General features: G+C 34.4%; 1 protein-coding gene across 1 annotated transcript; it reads left to right on the forward strand.

Annotated features, from left to right (window-relative positions):
• The first annotated feature begins 16,221 nt into the window (after positions 1-16,221).
• On the forward strand, positions 16,222-25,185 carry LOC107629294 (DDT domain-containing protein PTM). Its single transcript, XM_016332049.3, has 9 exons — positions 16,222-17,392; positions 17,522-18,214; positions 18,435-19,587; positions 19,930-20,215; positions 21,988-22,112; positions 22,205-22,668; positions 22,778-22,806; positions 23,063-23,629; positions 23,719-25,185. Exons 1-9 carry the CDS (start codon positions 16,596-16,598, stop codon positions 24,603-24,605), a joined length of 5,001 nt encoding a protein of 1,666 aa, XP_016187535.2. The 5' UTR covers positions 16,222-16,595; the 3' UTR covers positions 24,606-25,185.
• The last annotated feature ends 34 nt before the right edge of the window (positions 25,186-25,219 follow it).

Below are 25,219 nucleotides of genomic sequence, written 5' to 3' on the forward strand. Positions count from 1 at the left end.
CAGGTTGAAACTTGATCCTGTTTCTTAGCCTTTTTCTGCTGAGAAGGCGCATCCGCAGTAGTATCACGCTTTCTTTTATACTGAGAAGATAAAGCCATGTGAGCACTGAATTTCTTAATAAAGAATTTCTCAACATCCTTTAGGAACTGTTTGGCATCTTTATCCTCAGTAATTGAGCCCCGAAACACCTCAGAAATTGAGCGTTTCATGATCATAATGCTCATTCGATTGGATCTCTCCCACTTCTCTATTTTAACCTCATTGAGGTTTTCCGGAGTGGAAGTGGGTTTCTCCTCTCGAAGAGCTATATCTAGATCCATACAACCGAGGACAATCTCCACGGTATCTTTCCAAACTTTAAAGTTTGAACCATTCAGCATAGGAATACTGCTAATTTGCGCAGAAATATTGGTAGCTAAAGCCATAGTTTCTGGATTAGAACAAAAAGAACATGCAGTAAACATTAGTTAATTAATGGGAAAAAATCCATATTGATATCTAACACAACATTAATTTTCAATCTTTGGATAGAAAAATTAACTATAAGTGATACTCTCATTGCAGTAATCAAATATTGTCAAAATTCCTGTCACACATTAAGCCTTTCTTTGGACCGACTTAATGCGCACATGGAAACTTAAATTTCGCAACCTATTTATTACCGCATATATTTTCTATTAATTGGCCAAACAATAACCTTCCTTTGGGCCGATTATTAGCCGCATAATTAATAGAAAATAAACAAAAGTGTGCAATGCTTATTATTTGGCCAAACAACAAACTTCCTTTGGGCCGATTATTGTTCGCATAAATAATAAGTATTACTTTATTATTAATCAGTTACCCAATCATGTATTTACTATCAATATGTGTATGTAATTCGGCCAAATATAGACCTTCCTTTGGGCCGACCAATATTCGCATGAATTACATATCACCATATTCCTTATGTTTTGAATAAATCAATTTTCACAAAAGAGGCTACTTTGGCAGCATAATGTTCAATCAATTTATTTCAAAACCAAATTTTTATAAAATATGTGGGTATAATAATCCAAATTGTTACTAGTTTCCTTATGTAACAATTTAAAAAAAATATTTAAATCACAAAAGAATTTAAATCTTAATGGTGTCTTTTCAAATCTAAAAAAAATATGATTATAACTGAATATATGTGCCAAATAAATTCTTGATCCATTAAAATTAAAATTAATCATTATATAAATTAAATGCCAAATCGATCTCATATAATATATTTATACATATATATACTTTAATGGATAACCAAACAATGATAATGTTTATCAACATATATATACTTACTAGCACTTCTATACACACACAGAAAATTCATGATGTGCATAAGTAAACATACTAATTAATATATATATATATATATATATATATATATATATATATATATAAAAACAATTTCACGAATATATATATATACATATATGCACGATAGAAACAATTTCACGAAGCGTGCAGCGATTTTATATGTAACGTAAATCGTGCATATATATATATATATTGATTTAATAAAATTAAATATTTTCGATGATTAAATTATGGATTGCTCTGATACCACTTGTTGGAATAAATTAATTTTTAATAACCCAGATCATCCATATTGAATTATCAAAAATATATTATATCATAGTGCGGAAGCGTACCTGAATTCATAAACATGAATCATACGATCGAAAGAGTTTGGATCTTGTGGTTCTTTCGATATTCCTCAACCAAAGCTTTCTGTATTCCTAGGTGGCTGAACTGTAACTCTTTTGATGGGGAAAGAGCAACAAAGGCGGCTTTGGTATATTAGGGACCGAAACCCTGAAAGTCTATTTATATTTGAGCATGGCACCCATTAAACCCTTAAGCCCAAATAAAATAGTATCTAAAACCCAAAAGATAATATATCTAAAATCCAAAAAGATAATTATTTAAGGAACAAAAGATAACATCCGGTTTTATTCTCATTTAATTCCAAATCAAAAGTAATAATGACTTATTCAATTAGCATTTAAAACAATAAATGAAATCATCATTATATAAGTCATTTAATTTGAAATAGCATAATTTGTGATTATAATTAATATATGTATTGCTCACAAATAAGTTAGGAAATCAAATAATTTCCTAACAAATACATGATATGGAGCTAAAATATTTATGCAAAAGTTTTAATGAGAATATAGACACATTTTTTTTTATATCTCATAAACAAAAAAATATGGTTGTATTTTCTATTCCATATATATATATAATACTTATGAGTGTATTTAAAGATTGTATTTGATTCTGAAAATAAAATAAAATAAAATATTAAAAATAAGACATAAAAAATAAATACGTATAAAAATTAATATTTTATATTTTATTTGATCATAAATTAAATATAAAAATAAATAAATTATAAAAATATATTTTTTATACAAAAAAATTATAAAAAAATATAATGATAAAAAATATAAGTATAAAAAAATAAAAAAATATTGAACCTAAATGTGAAATTAACTAAACCTATTTAGAAGTAATTAAAAGTAGGAATCAAAACAATAACTTAAATACCATCAACTCCAGGTTTTCAAAATCAATATGTTTCACAAAGCAGATATTTTTTATAAAACCAAACATAACTATCACCTTAGCAGTACAAAAAATACCAAGAAAAAAAAATAAGTGTTAAAAAAAATTATATTTATTACGTTACTCATTTGGCTAATAACTATAACCACATAATGTGTATATATTGGATCAAAAATCAAAATATTGAGATCCAATTTTTAATTTCCACAAAACAACAATAAACATAATCACAAGCCATAAGTTTCTTGTTTTGGTAAAAGAGAATTAAAAAAATGGTGAAGTGGGTGTATTTTTTGTTGTTGTATAGAGTGAAATACATGCATGATGTAAAAAGTTCCAAGAATGTGTTTCCAAGTGGTTTATTAAATAGAAAAAAAGATAAATTTATCCTTAACTTTTTGGTCTGCAGATATTTAAGTTTTTGAGAATTTAAAAATATATTTAAATTTTCGACCTCTTCAAAATCTGGACATATTAATTTCTGAGTCTAATTTGTCTACCAATTTTAAAAACTCTCTTATGTGTACATCCATATCAACCAGATTCATACAACAGGAGTCATGTTTGATTTTTTCGTTGAGTCTGACAGACCCAAGTGAATATGAGAGATCAATTTGTCTGGGTTATCTGGACAATTTATTGCGGTGGTTGGTTGGCTTTTTTACGGTCATTTGGACAATTTAGCTAGAAAAAAAATGATAGACTCTTCAAAATCAAGGTTCAAGTGTGGTGGACATCATTAACAGATCTTTTACAAGTTATGATGAGTAGATTGCTCGTGAACCCTGTCCCTGTGGTTATTGATGGCAATATCGGAGATGACTAGGGGTTATTATTTTAGTGTTACGAGTTTTTGTTTCTTTTCTTTTACTCCACTTTATTGTGTTGAACTTTTTTACTTCAAAAAGAAAATATATTTGACCATACAGAAGCACTTTTGAATTAAAGGTGGTTGGGCTCCCTTTTCCAAAGCAAAAGTAGAGTTCGGAATGTATCAAGCTGAGGAAACCTGTTCACAAAGCTTGATAAGTTCAAACGGAGAGTTTATCAAAGCCTATGCAGCACTAGCTGCCATTTTAGCCAAAAGAGCATCAAAAGTATAGACATAATTATCTTCCATCCCATCTGCCAAAAATGTAATTGAGCACCAAAATTATTCTCCAAGAAAAATGTGTTACAATAATAACAGTATTACTATATAATTCACAAATATCAAACCGTTATCATGGTACAAAGGGTTTAGAAAAGAAAAGAAGACTTATTTAGAAAAGTATCATTTGTTATTTCTTCATTTGTGATTATAAGGTTCTTAACAATATATAGGTCAATAATACGCTAATGAGTACGCTAATTATGGAATAATATCCTAATAAATTACATTGATTTTTTTCCGATCCTCTTCGACATTTTTATGATTTTCTTCCCTAATCATATTCTAATACTCCTCCTCAAGGTGAGTACTGGGATTATCAATACTCAGCTTGGTTAGAACTTTAGCAAGGGCTTGTCTTGAAACTGCTTTAGTAAGAATATCAGCCAACTGATCTTCTGATCTCACAAATGGAAGCTCAATAATTCCATTCTCAATTTTTCTTTGATAAAGTGTCGATTCACCTCAACATGTTTTGTTCTATCATATTGTACGGAATTATCTGAAATGCTGATTGTGGCTTTGTTGTCACATTTCAACTGGCTTGGCAATCGTGGTGGAAACCCAATCTCAGTCATCAATTTTATTATCCACAATACATCAATTATGTCTTTAACGATCCCTCAAAATTTTGCCTCTACGCTTGAAAGTGCTACAACTTTCTACTTCTTGCTTTTCCAAGTTACCAGGTTGCCTCCAACAAGTATAAAGTAACCAGCTGTTGATCTTCTATCGTTTGGTTGCCTGCCCAATATGCGTTAATGTATGCCTCAACCTTCAAATGGCCATTCCTTTTGAATATGATTTCACTTCCTGGAGTTCCCTTCAAATATTGAACTATCCTCATGGTAGCTTCTATATGATCTTCTTGTGGTTTATGCATAAACTAACTTACTATTCCCACAGCATAAGCTATGTCAGGTCAAGTATGTGATAAGTAAATTAGTTTCCCAGCCAGTCGCTGGTACCTTTCCCTATCTGCTAGGGTGGCACCTTCTACTATCTTCAACTTGTGATTAACTTGTATGGGCGTATCTATTAGTTTGCAATCCCCCATTCCTGTTTCTACCAGAAAGTCCAATATGTACTTTCTTTGGGAGATAAAGATTCCTTTGCTGGATCGTAGAACATCCATTCCTAAGAAATATTTTAGTCTTCCCAAATCCTTCATTTCGAAGTTTGTAAATAGGTTCCTTCTCAATTTTGCAATTTCTTTAGCATCACTTCCCGTTATGATCATATAATCCACATAGATTATTAGGCAAATGATTAAATCTCCCTGTTTTTTCAAAAAAGGTATTATCAGAGTTGCTTTGCTTGTACCTATACCTTTTCATGGCCAATGTAAATCTTCCAAACCAGGCACGTGGAGATTGTTTAAACCCATAAAGAGCCTTCTTTAACCGACAAACTTCATGTTTTTTAAATCCCGTTGAGAAACCTGGAGGAGCTTCCATGTACACTTCTTCTTTCAACTCTCCATGCAAGAAAGCATTCTTGACGTCAAATTGATGGAGTGGCCAATCTTCATTTGCTGCTATTGAAAATAACACCCTGATAGTATTAATCTTTGCAACCGGTGAAAAAGTATCAGTGTAGTCGATACCATAGGTCTGTGTATAATCTTTGGCCACCAACCTTGCCTTGTACCGTTCAATGGTGCCATCTCCCTTGTGTTTAATGATGAAAACCCATATATATCCGACTAGCTTTTTTTTCTATCGGTAAGATACATTTTCTCCCAAGTTTCATTCTTCTCTAGAGCTTTCATTTCTGTATTCATGGCTTTTCGCCATTCAGCTTTCTCATTAGTTTTTTGGACAGTTCTTAGAATGTCTTCTGTCAAGAGTGTGGTGGAAAAAGCCTTTGCAATATTTGCTATTCCTTTTCTAGCCACCCTTATCGGGTATCTTGAGTTACGGGGAACATGTTCTGGTGAGTACCGATCAGAAGGCATCCCTCTGTTTCTTCTTGGAAGAAGAATAAAGGTAATGGACTCTGGTTCATCATGTTCCAGTGCTATACTGTTATTGTTAGTGACCTCATTGAAAACAGGGAGTAAATTATCAGATTGGCAATTACTTACCTCTTGTCTGACATTCTCAAAAGGACTCTCACTAGCTGTATATACCGAGTTATTTTCTACATTAAGTGATGTATACTCGGTGGCTCCATCTGCTTGCTCTGTTTGAACAGTTTCTGGGCAACAAAGGTTATTTAGCTAACTTTGTGGTTCATTATTGTTCTCCCCCTGAATGCCATGTTGGCGGTTGAAGTAAAATTCGGATTCTAAAAAATCACAATCCATGGTCACATGAATACGACGAGTGATTGGATTGTAGCACTTATACCCCTTTTGGTGTGTAGCATACCCAACGAAAACACATTTTTCTGCACAAGGATCAAGTTTGGTTCTATTGACTTTGGGGATATGGACAAAGACGGAACATCCAAATACTCGAGGTGGTAAGGTTAGAATAGGCGAGATTGCAGTCTGAGTAATCAAAACTTGTAAGAGTGTTTTATGGTGGAGAACTTGGGTAGGTAGGCGATTTAGTAAGTAGGCAGAGGTCGCTATAGTTTCAGGCCAAAACGTTTTTGGAACTTGTGCATAAAAAAGCATGGCTCAGGTCATCTCAAGTAACTTACGATTTTGCCGCTCAGCCACACCATTTTGTTGGGGTATATTTGGGTAGGAAGTTTGATGGATAAGACCATTTTGCATAAAAAATTTCGCATTGATTGGTTTATAAATTCCTCACCATTATCTGAGCGAAGTACTTGGATTTTCTTGTTAAATTGAGTTTGAATCATTTGGTAGAAGCAAAGAATTTATCAGGCACTTCAGATTTGTGTTTTAAAAAATATACCCAAGTCATGCGAAAGAAATCGTCCACAAATAACACAAAATATTAAAAATTATTATGGAAAATAGGGGCTAGGCCCCACACATCAGAGTGTATTAGAGAAAAACTAGAATTGACTCTAGTGTTAGTTGGAGAAAAAGAAACTCTGTGATTTTTTGCACGAATATAAGTTACATATTTGAGGGGTTCAGTGCTGCTTGTAAAAAGACTAGGAAATAAAAACTTGAGGTACCCAAATAAAGGATGTCTGAGACGCCTGTGCCATAACCAAAGTTGCCTAATAACCGTTCTGTGAGCAAGCATAGCATGACCCTGGTGTGATACTTTATCAACGTAGTAAAGGTCTTTTCGCTCAGCACCATGCCTAATGATCTCCTTTGTAAGAATGAATGTAGAGTACATGAGTACCACACAATTTAGTTTCTTTGTTACTTGACTAACAGACAATAATTTTGATGATAGTGCAGGGACATAGAGGTAATTCTTTAATTTTAATTTTTTTAAAAAAATTAATGGAGCTTCCTCCTTTAACATCGATTAATTCTCCACTAACTATTTCAATATGGGCTTTTGAGATATAGTCAAGCTGTTAGAATCATGGAGGTCATGAGTCATAGTTTCAGTAGCCCCACAATCGAAAATCTATTCATTTATTTTTAATTAGATTCTGATTTTGGTTCTCCCTTTTATATTGAGTCGCGGCCCTGTGCTGAGCAGCTAAGGAGTTCAGTAGTCCTTGCCGTTACCACCGTTGCTGCCTTGCCATCGCGACTTGCTTCCTCTCTTCTGGTTTCGCCACTACTGCTGGTAACCTTTGGGATGCTCACAGCGGCGGCTCCGTTACTCTGGTTTCTCGATGATTTGGGATTGTTTTTCCACCAATCTGGGTAACCCACAATCTTAAAGCAGTTTTCTTTGGTGTGTTTCTTTTTTCTTCTTCCACCAATTATTTTTTTCATCAGAGTTGCCCATAATGGATCATTATCTCTATTTAATTTGAAACCAATTGATAAATTATCAGAATTGGTTTGTGGTGATTGCATTCCAAGACTATTGCGTAGCATATTTGCAATTTGTAATGTCAATTCGTCAGAAATTGTTGATTTTGAGTTTCTAGAACCTAACTCTGCTCTGATACCATGTTACCATGGTACAAAGGGTTTAGGAAAAAAGAAAAAAATTATTTAGAAAAGTATCATTTGTTATTTCTTCATTTGTGATTACAAAGTTCTTACCAATATATAGACCAAGAGTACGCTAATTATGGAATAATATCCTAATAAATTACATTGATTTTTTTTCTGATTCTCTTTGATATTTTTCTGATTTTGTTCCCTAATTATATTCTAATACAAACTCCAAAAAGTACTGTTAAATTTTGAAAACCCAAGCCCGTTTTTTAATCTCAATTTTAATAACAATGATTCCAAGAATACAATTACCGTTTGTATCCACATAAAGGAACATACGAATATTCCTCCATAGATTCTCCATTAACACATTTAAGAGTTTGTCTTCATCATGTGAATTGAAGAAATATCAATGACTTAGTATTTACAAGCTAAAATACAAATACATTACCAAAATCTCGCAGCACATTGAAAAAATAAGTTGAGGTGGCAGCAAGATGGACAGTCATATAAATATGCCATTTCTCTATGAACTAGTCTTCATCATGTGAATCGAAGAAATATCAATGACTTAGTATTTACAAGCTAAAATACAAACACACTACCAAAATCTCATAGTACATTAAAAAAATAAGTTGAGGTGGCAGTAAGATGGGCAATCACATAAATATGCCATTTCTCTGTGAACTGCCAAATAATTGCATAATCAATTTTCATCATACTTGCTTTACAAATATACCATATACTTCAATTTTTGATTTACCTTAATTGAATTACCCATAAGACTGGTAATTATTTGCCGAAACCTTCCTACATCACCTATTAACAGCTCAAGAACCTCATCTGATACATAAGCTGCCAACTATGCAAGTATATATATATGTATAAGATCAATATCACTATATATTGCAAAATTTCTAATATGATAAAACATAGCATATAATATATGTATTACCTCTATTCCTTTTTCTTGAGACTTTTTTGAAAATAATGATAATATATCATCCAAAACAGCACGCAAGACAAACAGTGAATCTTCGAGCTCCAGTTTACTAACTTCAATCTTTGCCTGATCCAATACCTCATTTATAAGTGACACCAAAGCTTTTTCACTTTCCTGCGCCATTCTCACATACTCTACTTAGTATTTACAAGCCAAAACACAAACACACTACCAAAACCTCACAACACATTGAAGAAAAAAAAAGAAAATTAAAATACATAGTTTCACTTTTCTTCAATAATAACAAATTCAAAACAGCTTAAAAATCAGTACCAAATGAATAACAACGAAAATCACAAGGAATTTGTATCCACGTATTCATGCACTCTCATGTTTCAATCGAATTGGCAAAAAATCAAGCAAAGCAAAGAAATAATTCGTAATTTTGAACCCTAGAATGTGAAAAAGTAGCAGGCTGACCTGCCGATCCAGAACAAAAGGGAGACACTGAAGATTTGGCAGAGAGGACACATAGGACGACAAGGAGGAAGCCGGAGGAGATCGTCGCTGGAGCAGACATCACAGGGGGAGATCGTTGTCGGAGGAGATCGTCACCGGGGGAGATATCACCGAAGAAGATCGCCGTCGAAGGAGAACGCAGGAGGAGATCGCGTAGTGTTTCAACTTTTTGCTCGAACACAGTGATACAGGGTAGCGTTTTTTAAATGAGGGTTTGGTCGATTTGTGCATTTTAAATATAGCTAATGACAATGGCGGTTCAAACCCGCCAGAATTACCAAAAACCGCCACAAAATACAAATCAATTATGCCAACAACAAAAAATGCCGCAATATCTAAATATTATTAAAACTGCCGTAATACAATTGCCATTTTAAACTCTTTTTTTTTGTAGTAACTCTATTAAAAGTGAGAAAAATGTAACTAGTTTTCAAATAGTATGATCTTTGTTGGGTGTCCTCAAAAGAAGTGATGCGCTTGAGTCTCTCATGGGTGGTTGTTGTGGAGTTGTTGCGGCTCACCTCCTCCTATCATCTCCTCTTCTAATGAACTAGAAACCAAATCTATAACTATCTGATCTTCCCATGCTGGAATGTCTTAAAATGAAATCTCATTGGATGAAGTCGACAGAAAGTCTTTAGCTACGACTGGTGTTTGTACTTGTCTTAAGGGACTGAACTGCTCAACCAAAGAATCTAAGGGCTGATAGTCGAGCATCAGCACATCTGGTATCACTAGCTCAGGCGCTGGATCAACCCAATACGGATAGTCAATATAAACCCCGTAAAACTAGTGAATAATTAATCAATAAACTAATTTTTAATAAAAGAAAATAGAAATGTGAATTTTATAGTGTAATAAGATAGAGCTAATTAAAATAAGAATTTTGATACTAATTTAAAAAAAAAATTAGCCCAATATTGGGCCGAACCGGACCCGTATTGGGCCTAAGGCCCAACCCACACTCCATAAGCCAATAAGCTTCTGCTCATTTCATCCCGAAACCAAAGGAAACACGTTCCTGGGAGTGAGAACAAGAGAAAAATAACTCAAACCATTGCATTGATTTCAAATCCACATTTCTTCCAACTCCGAGCTCCGATTACTACACCGTTTGTGGCCACGCGTCCAGCACATCGAGCTCTACAAAGCCCGGTAACCAATTTCGGTAAGAAACCTCATTTCTCATCTCAGCCTCTCAATTTCCTTGATTTTTGAAATTTTGGGGGTTTATTTGTTAAAACTTGGTGTTTTGATGTTTATGATTAGATTAGCTTGAGGAATTTGTGAGTTTTTGTTTAACCAAGTCACATATAAGGTAAGGGCTCTCAAAACCTTGCAAATTCTTAGTTTTTGTGAGTTTGGATATTGAAATTTGGTATATAAATGTGGTAATGTGAATTAGGTGGTATATGTATAAGAATTGGAGCATATTTATGAAAATTGGAAGCTTGGTTTTGGTACTGGTTGCTGAATTTTGGTGTTGAAGGCTTGTAGTCTTGCCTAATTGTGTTGTCCTGGGTTATACGAGGAAATCGGCGAAGGTATAGTTTTGATTTCTCGTATATATATATAATGTTATGTAAAAACTTAGGCTAGATAATTTAAGATAAGTTGAATTGTATGTTTGATGCATGTTGGATGATTTTAGTTGATGCCATGTGTGTTGGGTTGTATGTGAATAATTGGGAGTGATGTTGGATGATATGAATATGGTGGATGGTTGATTTGGTAATGTGTGAATAATGTTATGTTAATGAGTAAGTTGAAGATTAAGTTGAGTTTTGAATTCTTGAGGTTGAAATCGAGGTATATGTATGTTAATAAGTAAAGGAATGATTGGGATTAAATATAGTTTGTTTGTGGTTGGTTTGAAGACTTGGAATTTCGAATTGAGTTGGAAATGTGGTAAAAATATAGGTTTGATGTTTTAGATGAAAACTTGATTTTTAATGAATTTTGGCGGTCCATAAATGGATACTCAAATTTTGGATGGAAATGAAATTTGTTTCAAATCAAAGATATTTTACAAGCTTTAAAACAATATAAATTTTGTGAAAAACGAAATTTTGTAGAAGAAGTTATGGACGTCGAAAATCGTGCAAAAAATTTATTTTTCCAAGTTACAGCAAAACCAGAACTTCTGGTTTGCGTGTATACGCACACTGATGTGCGCACGCGTCGAGCAGGGGCACGCGCCGAGCAGGGGCTATGTTTTTGCTTGTGCGTATGCACACCCTGTGATTTTCGGCAAACATGCGTACGCACACAGAAGGACATGCTTGCTGTTGAGAGCGTATGCACACGCTGGATCTACGGATACCTTTGAAAGTTTGCACAAGTGTGCGCACGCACGCACCTTGTTTTTCAGCAACTTATATTTTATGATTTAAAACATGGTTTCGAACCTGTAAATCTCTATTTTTACTTTTTTAGCCCCTAGATCTTAGTAGTATGCCTAGTAATAAGATGAAGTTAGGAAAATGTGGTAATTTGGAGGTGAAGTAAGATTGGAAATGATGAACTGTGTATGAAAGTGCAAAGATATGAAGTATATGTGTGATGTCATGGCTATAATGAATGATTATGCAATGATTATGTGGTTTATGCACTCAATTTTATCTGAGATACGAGTTTTCCTGGGTAAAGAACAGTGGCTTGCCACCACGTGTTCCAGGTTGAGACTCGATACTCTGTTGACCCTACGTCGTAAAGGTGACCGGACACGTATAAATTTCCGGGAAGGATATCCCCGATGAGCAAATTTATATATAAGAAAAAGCTATGTATAGACTCTTGGAGATGCGCGACGGGAGATAGTCCAGGGTTTAGCAGCCAGACTTGTTGGGTTGGCTTGATAACCGATAGACGAGACTCATCAGTCAAAGGATATGCATACATCATATGCATATTGTTTGAATTGTTTGTTTGTGCATTAATTGGAAATGCCTAAGTGAATTTAATATACTAATTGTCATACTTGCTATCTGCATTACTTGTATTCTACCAGTGTTTGCCATTGTCCGCTTGTTTGTCTATGTGGTTTCATTGGAGTAGGAGGATCGGAGGAAATGCGGAGAAATTGAGGGTTTTAGTTAGGCTTTGATTAAGTTTAGAACCTTAGAGGACCACCTGTTTATGGTTTCTGCTTTAATTCTTTAAGTTTTATAATTTGAGTGTCGGAATTCTATGATTGCCTCTGGCTTTCCCGAGGCCTTATATCTTATGTATGCGGCACCTTTACTATACTGAGAACCCCTAGTTCTCATTCCATACGGATATTTATGTTTTTCAGATGCAGGTCGAGAGGCACCTCGCTAGGCGTCTGGAGTTCTGCAGCGAAGTGGATCTTTTGGGACATTATTTTGTGTACTGTTTATATAGAACTCTTAGAAGTGTATGGAGAACTAGGGTTTCTTTTGTGTATTTTGGGTTATGGATTTTAGACATATGTATGTAAATATTCTCCAGTCAGCCTTAGCTTCGCAGTCTGAGTTAGGAGCTTGTTATTTTGTACACTTGACCCTCTATTCTTGCTTTTTGTATATACATGTTTATGAACATTAGCTTTCTTCGTACTCAAGTAATCTTTATTCCTGAGTATTGCGCTTTTAATTTTACGATTTTGCTTTACCTATTCTTCAAGACTCCTAGTATACTACGTTCTTTCAACTATTATATATATATATATATTAGAGGTCATAATATCACACTACCTCTATTTTACGACTTAAGCGTATAGCTCTGTATGGTAGAGTGTTACAGTTGGGCTGAAACACTAGTGATTAAGGATGGATACGATGAAACTATATAAATAAACTACTAAGAAACTTTTGTTTCTCATCCCTTTCCCTATACCATTTTCAAGAATGACGCGACACGAAGTAATACGCTACTTGATTGAATTAAAAAGACCAATACACTATAAGATGATTAGGAGCTAAATATCAAAGACCTAGACACAGAAAGTCAAGTACTTGCCCAAATTCATATTAAAAATGGAGAATAAGCGAATTGTTTTTGTCATAGTTATGCAAAGTAAGAGAGTTACGATTTTACATGTGTCTTGCTTGATCTTTATTGAGCGATTTTTCGTTTTTTTTTTTTTATAAATAAAGTTTGTCATTATTTTTGTCTTTATAATTTAGTACATTCATATTCCGCATTAGTATCACCATGTTACTTATATTTGTTAACTAGTTACAATTCTAATGATCATAACTCTCATTATTCTTCAAATGACTTCAAAAAGAAAATTAGTTATCGACAATCTTTTATAAATTGGTTTATATAAATATTTTATTTTAAAATTTTTGTAAAAAATTGAATATCAACAACAAATATAATATAAATAACTTAAGCATAATTTTAAAAAATTAGAATGTTATATTTAGCATATATTTAATATATAAAAAATAGATCAATAATTACATTAATGCTTATACACTAGTACATATAACATTAATGTATTCAATGTATCAAGCTTACGAATTATTGTGGCCTCATCATGTCTCCTAGTTCGGACATGAGATCATATGATAGCCAATGTATCTTGGTAATTTGCTAAACATCTTTAATGTCTAAAGATCATGTTTTTTTTTTTTTGTTTGCACAAAGATATCTATTAGGTCAAAAGTTCAATGATTAATCTTTTAAGTAGTGTAGAAATATAAAGTGAACAATTTTTTTAAACAAATAAGTTCTATTTTCATCTTTCAATAAGTATCAAATTCGAAAAAAATGGTTAAAAAACAGAATCCTCATCCATTTATATTAACTTGTGTTAATAAAGATATAAAGATTATGGTATCTAATTTTGAAATTTGAGCTATGTAACCGTTTTTCTTGGTGCATGCACTGACTTAATTAAGAGTCAAAGTGTTGTATAAACACACCTCTAAGGCATGCATTTTGTATTTTGAGTCAACAGTGTCATTGATAATTTTTAAAATGTTTGACAAATGTTGAAAACAAAAAATAGCACTTTATGCTTCACCTAACTAATGAAAACACATTAAAATTATAATCAGACTACTTTATTCTACTTGTCTTAGAGCTACATTTATATCATAGTAATGGAAGTTTGGCACATGACAACTTTATTCTAACCGGTTTTGTGGATGTTGAATTTACAAAATTGAAGATTTAGTTTCAATTATCTATATATGAATGAATGTAATATTTCATTCGTAGTGATAATCGTATAATTGCTCAAATGCACTCAAGCAACGATGTCTTGACATATTTGAACAACCATATTCCTTAGTTTATTACTTTTTCTTTTCTTTTCTTAAGCACAAATAAATAGATACAAGAACAACTTATATAGCCATTTTCAATTGTTTTGACACATGAACTAATATGAAACATATTCAACGTCATGCTGTAATAGGCAATCAATTTTTTATTCCAAAAATTAAAACAGAATAACATTAGAATAAAAATATTTTTAAAACAACACTTGCTAATTGGATCATATTAATTAATTATGCATTGCTCAATTTACATCCTGAGGCAGCAACAGCTAACAAGTGATTCAAAAGGACCAAAACGTGCATTGCCGTTGCATCATTATTAATTTTTTTTGTCTCTATAAATTGAACCGACTCATATTATTTGAAGAGTTCGCGCGAAAATAAGATTGAGTTGAGTGGCGAAAATTATATTGTTCCCGCCATAAATTAATTCACATAATTTAGTAATAATTTGACACGCTACAGAACTGTGACCTTCCCACTTCACAGTTACGTTCAACTTCACCATGCTGCTACTACTATTTTGACTCACTTCGTTCCGTGTCAACTCATTTCGTTCGGTTTTTGTTAAAAAATTATGTTACGCTTAATGGCAATATTTTCTCGTGATATATATTCATCATGAATAAAATAAAATGGTAAACAAACCAAGAAAATAAATGAATATCCATTACACTTACTCGCAGTTATTAGTTAACCCACCGACGAGACTTATGCAATAGAGTAACAAATTATTGTTTGATGTATATTACCCTAGATTCAAAATTTATTATAAAATTAGAAGTTTCAAAACATAAATTAGTCTATTGAATTCCTTCTCAATGTTATTTTAATTGGACAAATTTATCTATTAGAAACAAAGTATACAGTAAAAAAATGAAGTAATTATCCTTTTCAAATGGTGTAACATATTAACAATGTCCAATAACTATAAGGTATGATCTATACCTCACTGAATTCTTTAATCAAATGATATGTGCTTTATATCCCATTTTGTAAATAATTAAATAAAAATTATTAACAAAGAATCTAATAAACAATTATATAAATTTAATATAATTTTATATTTATCTTCTTAGTTGTTTTTTGATCATCAATCAGAATTTTACATCATACCAATTTAGTATAATTATATTTTATTTAAAAGTTCAGGAAACATTGAAAGACTCGATAGCAAAAAATGGTTTTATTAAATTGGTATTCTTTTTCTTTTATCCTAACTTGAATTTAGAACTTTTAATTTTGCAAATACTTTTTTCCGAATTGAATTTACCATTTGATTAGAAAATCAAATGCTTAAAATTTGTCTTATGAATACTGATAATTAAATATAAGTTTTGAATTTATTAATATTCAAAATATTTTACAATCAAAATAGATATTAGTTTTCTCAAAAATAATTATATCTTTTTTTTTTTTTGTAAATACTCCAATAATAATCCAAACATCCTATACATACTCTAGTAGTCTAGTGTACTAAAAGTTTTATTTTAAACGACTACTAATAACTTTTTGTTTACTGATCTGAATATATGATAAGTATTTGTGTAATTTTTTTATATTGATAACATATAATATATAATATATATACACATTAATTAATAATTAGATAAGAAAAATTGGCAAATTTAGGAGCGCAATGACTCGGACGAGTGGGTGAGCCGACTCGGACGAGTGGGTGAGCCGACTCGGACGCAACGAGTATAACGACGAGTTGACTCACCTTGATTTAGAATAATAAAAAAAAAAAAACTCGGTAACTGAGTCTCCAGAAGAAACCAATTTCCCTCTTCCTTCTCGTTCTCTAGGGTTATCGTCTTCTTTCGCACCTTCTTCTTATCTCTCCAAAAAATCACACACACTCCATAAATTGTTCAAACTCACCTCACACTCTCTCTCATGTTCCGTCTCACGAATTTTCGTTTCTAACCGTTTTTTCCCCTTCCATTTTCTGGAATTTACCATCGACTCTTCGATATAGTTTCAAGTTCCTCCTTCGATTTGCGCTCATTTCTTTAGATCCGAACAATTCCTAGCTTTAAGAGCTCCGGTGGATCAGAATTAGAAGTTTCCGAAGGAAATCGAAGTGTTAGGGTTCCGATTTTTCTGAAATTTTAGTTTCCGTTTGAAAAAGCGATGGAGCCACCGGTTGTTAGATCGAGAGGGAGGCCGCGGAAGCGTAGAAGAAAAGAGGAAGAAATGGAAGCTCTGGAAGCAAAGAGGCAAGCCTTGGCAACCAGATCGATAGCGTTGGTTGGACGATTCGTGCTGAAGGAGTTCCCGAAAATCGGTGTTTTTCTCGGTAAAGTTGTGTACTACGAGTGTGGCTTGTATAGAGTTAGTTATGAGGACGGTGATTTCGAGGATTTGGATAGTGGTGAGGTTCGTGCTGTTCTACTAAATGACAGTGATTTTGATGATGATTTGACTAAGAGGAAGGGTAAATTGGAGCAATTAGTGTTGAAGAATAGTGTAAAGGTTCAGGCTAAGTCGGTGAAGGCTTCTGATGAGATGAATAAAGATGAATCCAAGGTTGATGGACCTGTTTCGGGAGAACTTAACGGTGAAAACGGTGAGGAACAAGCTGAAGGTGGCGATGATTTGTTGAGTGATGATTATTCTGATTCAGATGCTGAGGCAGTGCCTGCCGTGCCACCGCGGCCGCCTTTGTTGCAGTTGCCACCATCGTCAGGGACTATTGGTGTGCCGGAGCAGTGTGTTTCGCACCTGTTTGCTGTTTATGGTTTCTTGAGATCATTTAGCACTAGGTTGTTCCTGGCACCGTTTACTTTAGATGATTTTGTTGGTTGTCTTAATTGCCGAGTTGCTAACAGCTTGATTGATTCTATTCACGTCTCCCTATTGCGGGTATTGAGGCATCATCTTGAATCCGTTTCATCTGAAGGCTCAGAGCTTGCATCGAAATGCCTTAGGTGCTTAAATTTCTTTCTACTATTTATTTATTTATTTTTTCGGTTTGGCAAGATTCATGTATACAGCATTGATAGTAGAAATGGTGTCTACACTTGATTTTGATTAGATTGAAGTTGTTGTATTTGCAGGTGCAATGATTGGGGCTTGCTTGATGCATTGACTTGGCCTGTTTTTGTGATTCAGTATTTATTAGTTAATGGACACACAAAAGGACCTGAATGGAAAGGGTTTTATGATGAGGCTTTTGCTTGCGAGTATTATTTATTGCCTGTAAGTAGGAAGTTAATGATATTGCAAAAACTCTGCGATGATGTTTTGGATTCAGAGGAGCTAAAAGCTGAAATGAACATGCGGGAAGAATCAGAGGTTGGGGTGGATTATGACGCAGAAGATATCATTGCTGCAGAAAATGGGCCTGGAAAAGTCCTGCCAAGACATGCCAATACTGCTTGTGAGGATAAAGGAGCCATGAAGATAGTTTTGGCATCAAATTTTGTGAACCAACATGTTAACCCTAATAATTCCAATTCCAGAAATGCAGGAAACGTTGGTGATGGCGATGATAGAAATGGAGATGAATGTCGTCTTTGTGGTATGGATGGGACCTTGCTTTGTTGTGATGGGTGCCCCTCTGCTTATCACTCCAGGTGTATTGGTGTTTCGAAAATGCATATACCAGAAGGACCGTGGTATTGTCCAGAATGCAAGATTAACATGATTGGGCCAACAGTTGCAAAGGGAACATCACTTAGAGGTGCTGAAATATTTGGAATGGATTTGTACGGGCAGCTTTTCATGAGTTCTTGCGACCACTTATTGGTGTATGTTCAACATCATTTTGTGTTATTTTTTCTTACTTTTTTTTGTTATATCACTACTGGTGCTTCAGTTCTATTTTGTGTTATTTTTTCTTACTTTTTTTTGAAATTTGTGCTTTAGTCTACTTCCTTTCCATCCCTTTGCTATCCTCCTTAGAGTAGATGTACTTTTAACTTCCCAAATTCATCTTCATGATCTTTAAAAAAAAATGGATGATTGCAGGCTCAATGTCAACAATGATGAATTCTGTCTTAAATATTACAACCAGAGTGACATTCCTAATGTTATCCAAGTGCTCTGCGGATCCTTGCAGCATAGACCAATATACTATGATATTTGCATGGCAGTTATGCAATATTGGAATATTTCTGAAAGAGTCTTGCCTCTTCCTCCTCCGTCAAGTGAAGATGGTCATAAGCCTGTTAGTTTGGTGAATGGAGAGTACTCTCACACTTTGAGCTTGATTTATAGTGGCAATGTAGTCCCTTCACGTGATATCTCAACAACTAACACTGTAAATCAATGTCCTGAAAGCAGCGGTAATGAGCTCCCTACCACAAATATGAAGCTTCCTCAGGAAACTAGGATGGTGTCACTAATGTCAAATGATTCTGGGTCTGTTTCTGTTAGTAATCAGTCTGAGTTGAACTATCGAAGTTCTGTCAATGGGTTAACTGTGGTGGCTTCTTCACGCTCTTTGATAAACAGCCAATATAGTAATAATGCCCATTCAAATGATATTGTACTGCCAGTGAACTTCTCTCTGGAAACCAAAGAGAGCACCCGAGTTGGTTTTGGAAAGGTGGAACACAAAACAACTAACAATGTTGGGTACATGGGTTTGTCCTATAAACCTTTGTCATACATTAATAACTATATGCATGGTGATTTTGCTGCATCAGCAGCTGCCAAATTGGCCGTTCTATCCTCTGAGGAATCTAGGTCAGAGGGTCATGTTTCCGACAGTCAGAAGAAAACGATAGCTCAGATCACTTATTTGCAAGCAAAAGCATTCTCACAAATAGCTTCACGTTTCTTTTGGCCAGCTACTGAAAAGAAGCTAATGGAGGTGCCAAGAGAGAGGTGTGGCTGGTGCTTTTCTTGTAAAGCCCCTGTTTCAAGCAAGAGAGGATGCATGTTAAATCATGCCCTTATAAATGCCACAAAAAGTGCGCTGAAAGTTCTTGCTGGTTTTCCTCCACTAAGGAGTGGAGAGGGAATCCTTCCTAGTATTGCAACATACATTTTATACATGGAGGAATGTTTACATGGTTTAATAGTTGGGCCCTTTCTAAGTCCAAGTTATAGAAAGCAATGGCGAATGCGGGTTGAACAGGCCACAACATTTAGCTCTATCAAACCACTCTTGCTTGATGTGAGTGGCATTTAATTTTCCAATTTGGTTGAATGTTATATTTTACGTCTGCATATTTTTTAATAAATTGAAGACATACATTTTTATTTAGTCAATTTAACACTTGTTTTGATTTTCAAATTCTGTATGTGAAGCTCACTATCTATCGCACTTTTTGGAGTGTGCTAAACTTGGTGAATTTTAACAGTTTGTGTCCTTGTTATTGGTTATAGAATGCTCTGTACATATGTTCATGTTACCCTTTCTCAAAATTCTTCATTATGATGCATTTATAGGTTGTACCATATGAGTAGGTTTGTTAAGCCATTATTCTTCCAGTAGCTGATGAATTTTCATTTTCAGCTTGAGGAAAATATTCGCATGATTACTTTCTGCGGGGATTGGCATAAGTTGATGGATGATTGGTTGGTTGAGTTTTCTATGATTCAAAGGTCTGCATCTGCTCTTGGAACAACACAGAAACGTGCACCAAGTGGGAGGCGTTACAAAAAACGCTCAGCTACTGAAGAACCTACAGCTGATGGTTGCCATGAAAGCCTTGAGTGGTGGCGGGGTGGGAAATTCACCAAGTTTATATTCCAAAAAGCTGTTTTGCCAAGATCCCTGGTCAGGAAAGCTGCACGCCAAGGTATTCTATTTTCGCCTCAAAAAATTATACCATAATGATGATGAGCCTGAGTAAGAAATTCTGAATTTGATTTTTCTAAAACAAAGGTCATATTGATTTGAAATATGTTCTAAAATTTTCATTTTTATTATAATTTTTTTGGTTATTTATTATTTATTTTTTCTAATACTAAGAATAAATTAATTGAATTTGTATACTTATTACTTAATACAGCTGCCTCTGGTTAGAACAAGTAATGATAAAAAACCAGACTTGAGATTCAACGGAACTGTTACTAAGTGTATGCTTATATTATATATAAACTAGTTTGTGACTCCCATAGGCGTGCAGGGAATTGAAATAAAGAGTTTTTTTTTTTTTGTTTTGTGTGTTTTGTTGGGGGGGGGGGGTGGGGAATTATAGGGGTGTACATATATAATAAGGGGTGGGATATTGACCGGAAATGGATCCTCTCCAGTTTTTTTAACACTTGACAGAATCTAGTGTGATCTCTCACCTTTGATTTTATAAGTGGGACCAGAAATAAATAAGAGAGAGAGAGTAATGAATGGTTAGATTAAACACTGCACACCATCCAGTTTTTTTTCACTGGAGAGGATCTACTCCTGGATATGACCTACTCTCGTTCATGCATATGTCAGCAACATATACTTTTTTTTATAGAAAATGACAAATAGGTCCCTGACCTTTTGTCGCGCGGACATTTTCGTCCCTATCCTTCACAAAATTTGGACGGATCAGTCCCTCCGTCCAAATGCCTCCGTCAGGGACTGATCCGTCCAAATGCCTCAATAAGGGACTGATCCGTCCAAGTTTTGTGAAGGTTAGGGACTTAAAAGTATTTTTCAATGATTAGGGACGAAAATGTCCGCGGGGCAAAAGGTCGGGGACCTATTTGTCTTTTTCTCCTTTTTTTATATGTTGATCAATTCAAAAAATAAGGAAGTGTGATATTGCCTTGTATTAATGAGTCATTTAATATTTTCTCTTTCCTCATTAATATGCACCCTCCACTATTTTCTCTATCTAAATTATGTATATGTAGTATTATTAGTTTCTGACTTTCTGTTTTCTAATTTTGCTTTCTAGAATAATGTTACCTTTTTTTTAAATAAAATAATAGTAATTTTCCAAACAAAACATCTAGTAATATATACTGTTCAACATTAATTATTTGTAAAGAGTAAGCAAATATCTTATGTGTATTGCCAAAAATTGAAATTATTTAAGAACCCAAAAATACAACATACGTATATGACATTTCAAACATGCACGGATATATCATTAATAATAAAATTCCAAATATAACTAGAAGCATTACATATAATATGTTTTTTTAATTTAATTTTTCCAACAATCCTAATTAGCTTGTGTATGATTATATTTAAGATCACTTATATATTATTAAGTATTTCAGCAATAAAAACAATAATTATTAAATTAGAAAAAATAGCAGGGAGAGAATATTTGCGAGGAAAGAGAAAATGAGTCATTAATATGATTATGACAATATTACACATTTATTCTTACTTTTAATTAGTCATGAATAAATTATGGTGGATTTTATGTCTCAAAAATATGTGTATGTAGGTTAGAATATTCAAATATATATAAAGTATAGTATGAGAAAAGCTTGGACATATGGAGCATTTATGCTTCACAATGTTTATTGTATAATTTTTTTACCCCGTAATGCTACTACACACATGTATGGTTTTAGGTTCATTAAATTTTTTAAGTCAATAAAGCATGTTATTTATTGTGAGCAACAGGTGGTTCGAGGAAAATCTCTGGCATTTTCTATGCTGATGGATCTGAAATCCCTAAAAGGACCAGACAGTTTGTGTGGAGAGTTGCAGTACAGATGTGTAAGACTGCATCACAGCTGGCACTTCAGGTTTTGTATAGTTTATTGTCAGTTTGCTTTCTTCTTTGAGCATATTGAATGTTGCAAAGAGTGCTACTTATGATATAAATTGTTTGCATCAGGTCAGATATCTAGATTTTTATATCAGATGGAGTGATCTAATTCGTCCAGAGCAGAATATTCAGGATGGTAAAGGTCAAGAAACTGACGCTTCTGCTTTTAGAAATGCAAATATTTGTGATAAAAAGCTTGTAGAGGGGAAAACTTGTTACGGAGTAGCATTTGGGAGCCAAAAGCATCTTTCTACTCGTTTAATGAAAAATGTTATTGAAATTGAGCAAGGTATAGAAGGAAAGGAAAAGTATTGGTTTTCCGAAACACGCATTCCTTTATATTTGGTGAAAGAGTATGAAGAAAGCAATGGAAACGGACCATCTGTTGGTGAGCACTTGAATACTGCATCACAACAATTGCTCAGTCGGTGGTTGAAAGCATCCCGCAAGGATATTTTTTTCTACCTTACCTGCAAGAGAGACAATTTGGACATGTTCTTGTGTTCTGTATGTCATACTGGTGTTCCATTAAGGTTGCCTAACTTTTACTACTAGTTCATTGATTTGTTTTTAATTTCCCTTGCGCCTTTTCTTTATTCCTATTGTTTGCTAGACATTAATCTTTATCTGGCATGGTTTCAGGAATGCACTCAAGTGCAATACTTGTCAAGGTATATCAGTTATCCTTTTACTATTATGCTTTCATAGGTCTCTTGTATATGCAGATATGATTCAGTTATATTTGATCCAAACGTTAATAGGAACCTTGCCTTTTGTAAATCATTGAAAGTAAATCCAGAACTAATTTTTTTGCTGCTACTTAGGCATTGGGGTTGTGTTATATGGTTTTCTTCATTCTTTATTTTATTTTTGCTATTATAGTTCATTAACGTATCCTGTTTAAAATTTTGTTCGATTGAGCATTAGGTTTTTGTCACGAGGGCTGTTCCCTAAGGTCAACAATCTTCACAAATAAGAAAGTTGAGTACTTGACCACATGCAACCAATGTTATCATGCCAAGTTCCTTGCTCAAAAGGAGACCAGTAATGAATCTCCAACCAGCCCCTTACTCTTACAAGGACGTGAAAACAACTCTCTTACTATCCTAAAGGGATTAAAGTCTAAATATTCTGATCTAGCACAGAAGTCTGCCAAGGCAAAGGATAGCCGTCCAGAAGCAAAACAAGCAAAACAAGTTGCTTCAATGACAGTTTTGAAGGAAGCAAAGACTTCCACCAAGTCAAAGGATAGTCATCCAGACAGAAAACAACTTGCTTCTGGTTCCAGCTCGGCAACTGCAACCCATCGTAGGAATTGTTCTTGGGGTGTGATATGGAAGAAGAAAAATATTGATGATACAGGCGATGAATTTAGGCTCAAAAACATACTTTTAAAGGGAGCTTCAGGAATTCTTCAAGAGCCACCAATTTGTCACTTGTGCCGTAAGAAATACTGTTCCGATCTGATGTACATTCACTGTGAGTCATGCTCAAGTAAGTATTCTCTATTAACCTACACATTTTTAAAGGCTTTTTTTTTTGCAATTTTTTTATCTCTGTATTTTGGTTTTGGCTTTTGACAGATTGGTATCATGCTGAAGCTGTTGAACTCGATGAGTCCAAAATTTTTGATGTACTGGGCTTCAAATGTTGCAAGTGTCGCAGGATAAAATCACCTGATTGTCCTTATGCTGATACTAAGCGCAAGACACAAGAGGGTAAGAGGACAAGGACTTCAAAGAAAGAGTATTCTGGTCCAGATTCTGATTCTGGAACATTTTCTGATATGAAAGAGTGTGAGCCTGCTACCCCTGTCTTCCCAGTAGAGGATGATCCTCTACTTTTCTCTCTTTCAAGCGTGGAGCTGGTTACAGAACCTAAGTTAGAGGATGCTGAGTGGAGTACTCTCTCTGGCCCTGGGCCTCGGAAACTACCAGTGAGACGGCATGTTAAACGTGAGGGGGACTGCGATGGATTTTACGTAGAGAAACCGTTGTATGATGAAACTTTGGCACATAATGAAGCGGGTGATACGTACAAACCCGAGCCTTTAGACTATGACTCTGTCGTGCCAAATGATAGCAATCTGCTTAATGAAGCGGAAGGTTCACAGTATGAATTTGCGGACTTTGAACCTCATACCTACTTCTCTGTAACGGAACTGCTGCTTCCAGATGATAGTAGCCAGCTTGAGGGAGCTGATGCATCTGGTGAGTTGTCAGGATATTTGGGGAATTCTTGTACACAAGTTCCTGAAGAATGCGGTGTAACTTTAGATGACAAATCAGAACCTGCCCTATCATTTGAAGACGCTGTTTATAGTTGTTGGCAGTGCGGGCAAATGGAACCAGCCCCTGATCTGTGTTGTGAGATTTGTGGGATTTTTATTCACAGTCAATGCTCCCCTTGGGTTGAGTCACCATCAAGGCTTGGAAATTGGAGGTGTGGCAATTGCCGGGAATGGCAATAGCTGATTCACATGTCATTTTGTTGAATTTGAATTTGGGAAATTCTCCCTCTTGATTGAAGTGGGTTGAAGCTTCTGATGCCTTAACAGTGATAAATCGTACAAGTCAGCTCAAATGAATATTTGCACTTTCTTGGCAGTATCTCCCCGTGGACGAGGTGAATTGTTTGCGAATCTTTCAAGGGCAACTTTATGCTGTGTGCTTTGTCTTGCCATTATTCTGTGCACTGTTCACCGAAATATAACTGCCTGTGCAGTGCCCAGCGGTCCCGGTGTACTCAATCGACGAAAGGATCTGGTGCGTTTGTCGTTAGTTTGCTTTGATCCTATAACGAGATTTTTTAATCAAATCAGTCGGTCACTCGCATGGGGGATTGTTTTCACTTTACCCATTTTACGGTTCGTAGATAAGCATTGTTTTTGTGACGCTTATCTGATGGAATTATTTGTATAGATGAGAATCCTCAATTTTTTATGGAGGTTAGTTAAAACTATGAAGCTTCGATCTATTACGAAAGAAGCTTCTATACTGCTTCCATTCATTTTCACTCGTAGTAGTGAAAGAAAGCACGTTAGGATCCAATGCTGGCCTTACTTAACTCTTTTGTGGTCTTTAT

Source organism: Arachis ipaensis, chromosome B3 (genome assembly GCF_059453495.1).
Source record: "Arachis ipaensis isolate K30076 ecotype BB chromosome B3, ASM5945349v1, whole genome shotgun sequence".
Taxonomy (NCBI): Eukaryota; Viridiplantae; Streptophyta; class Magnoliopsida; order Fabales; family Fabaceae; genus Arachis; species Arachis ipaensis.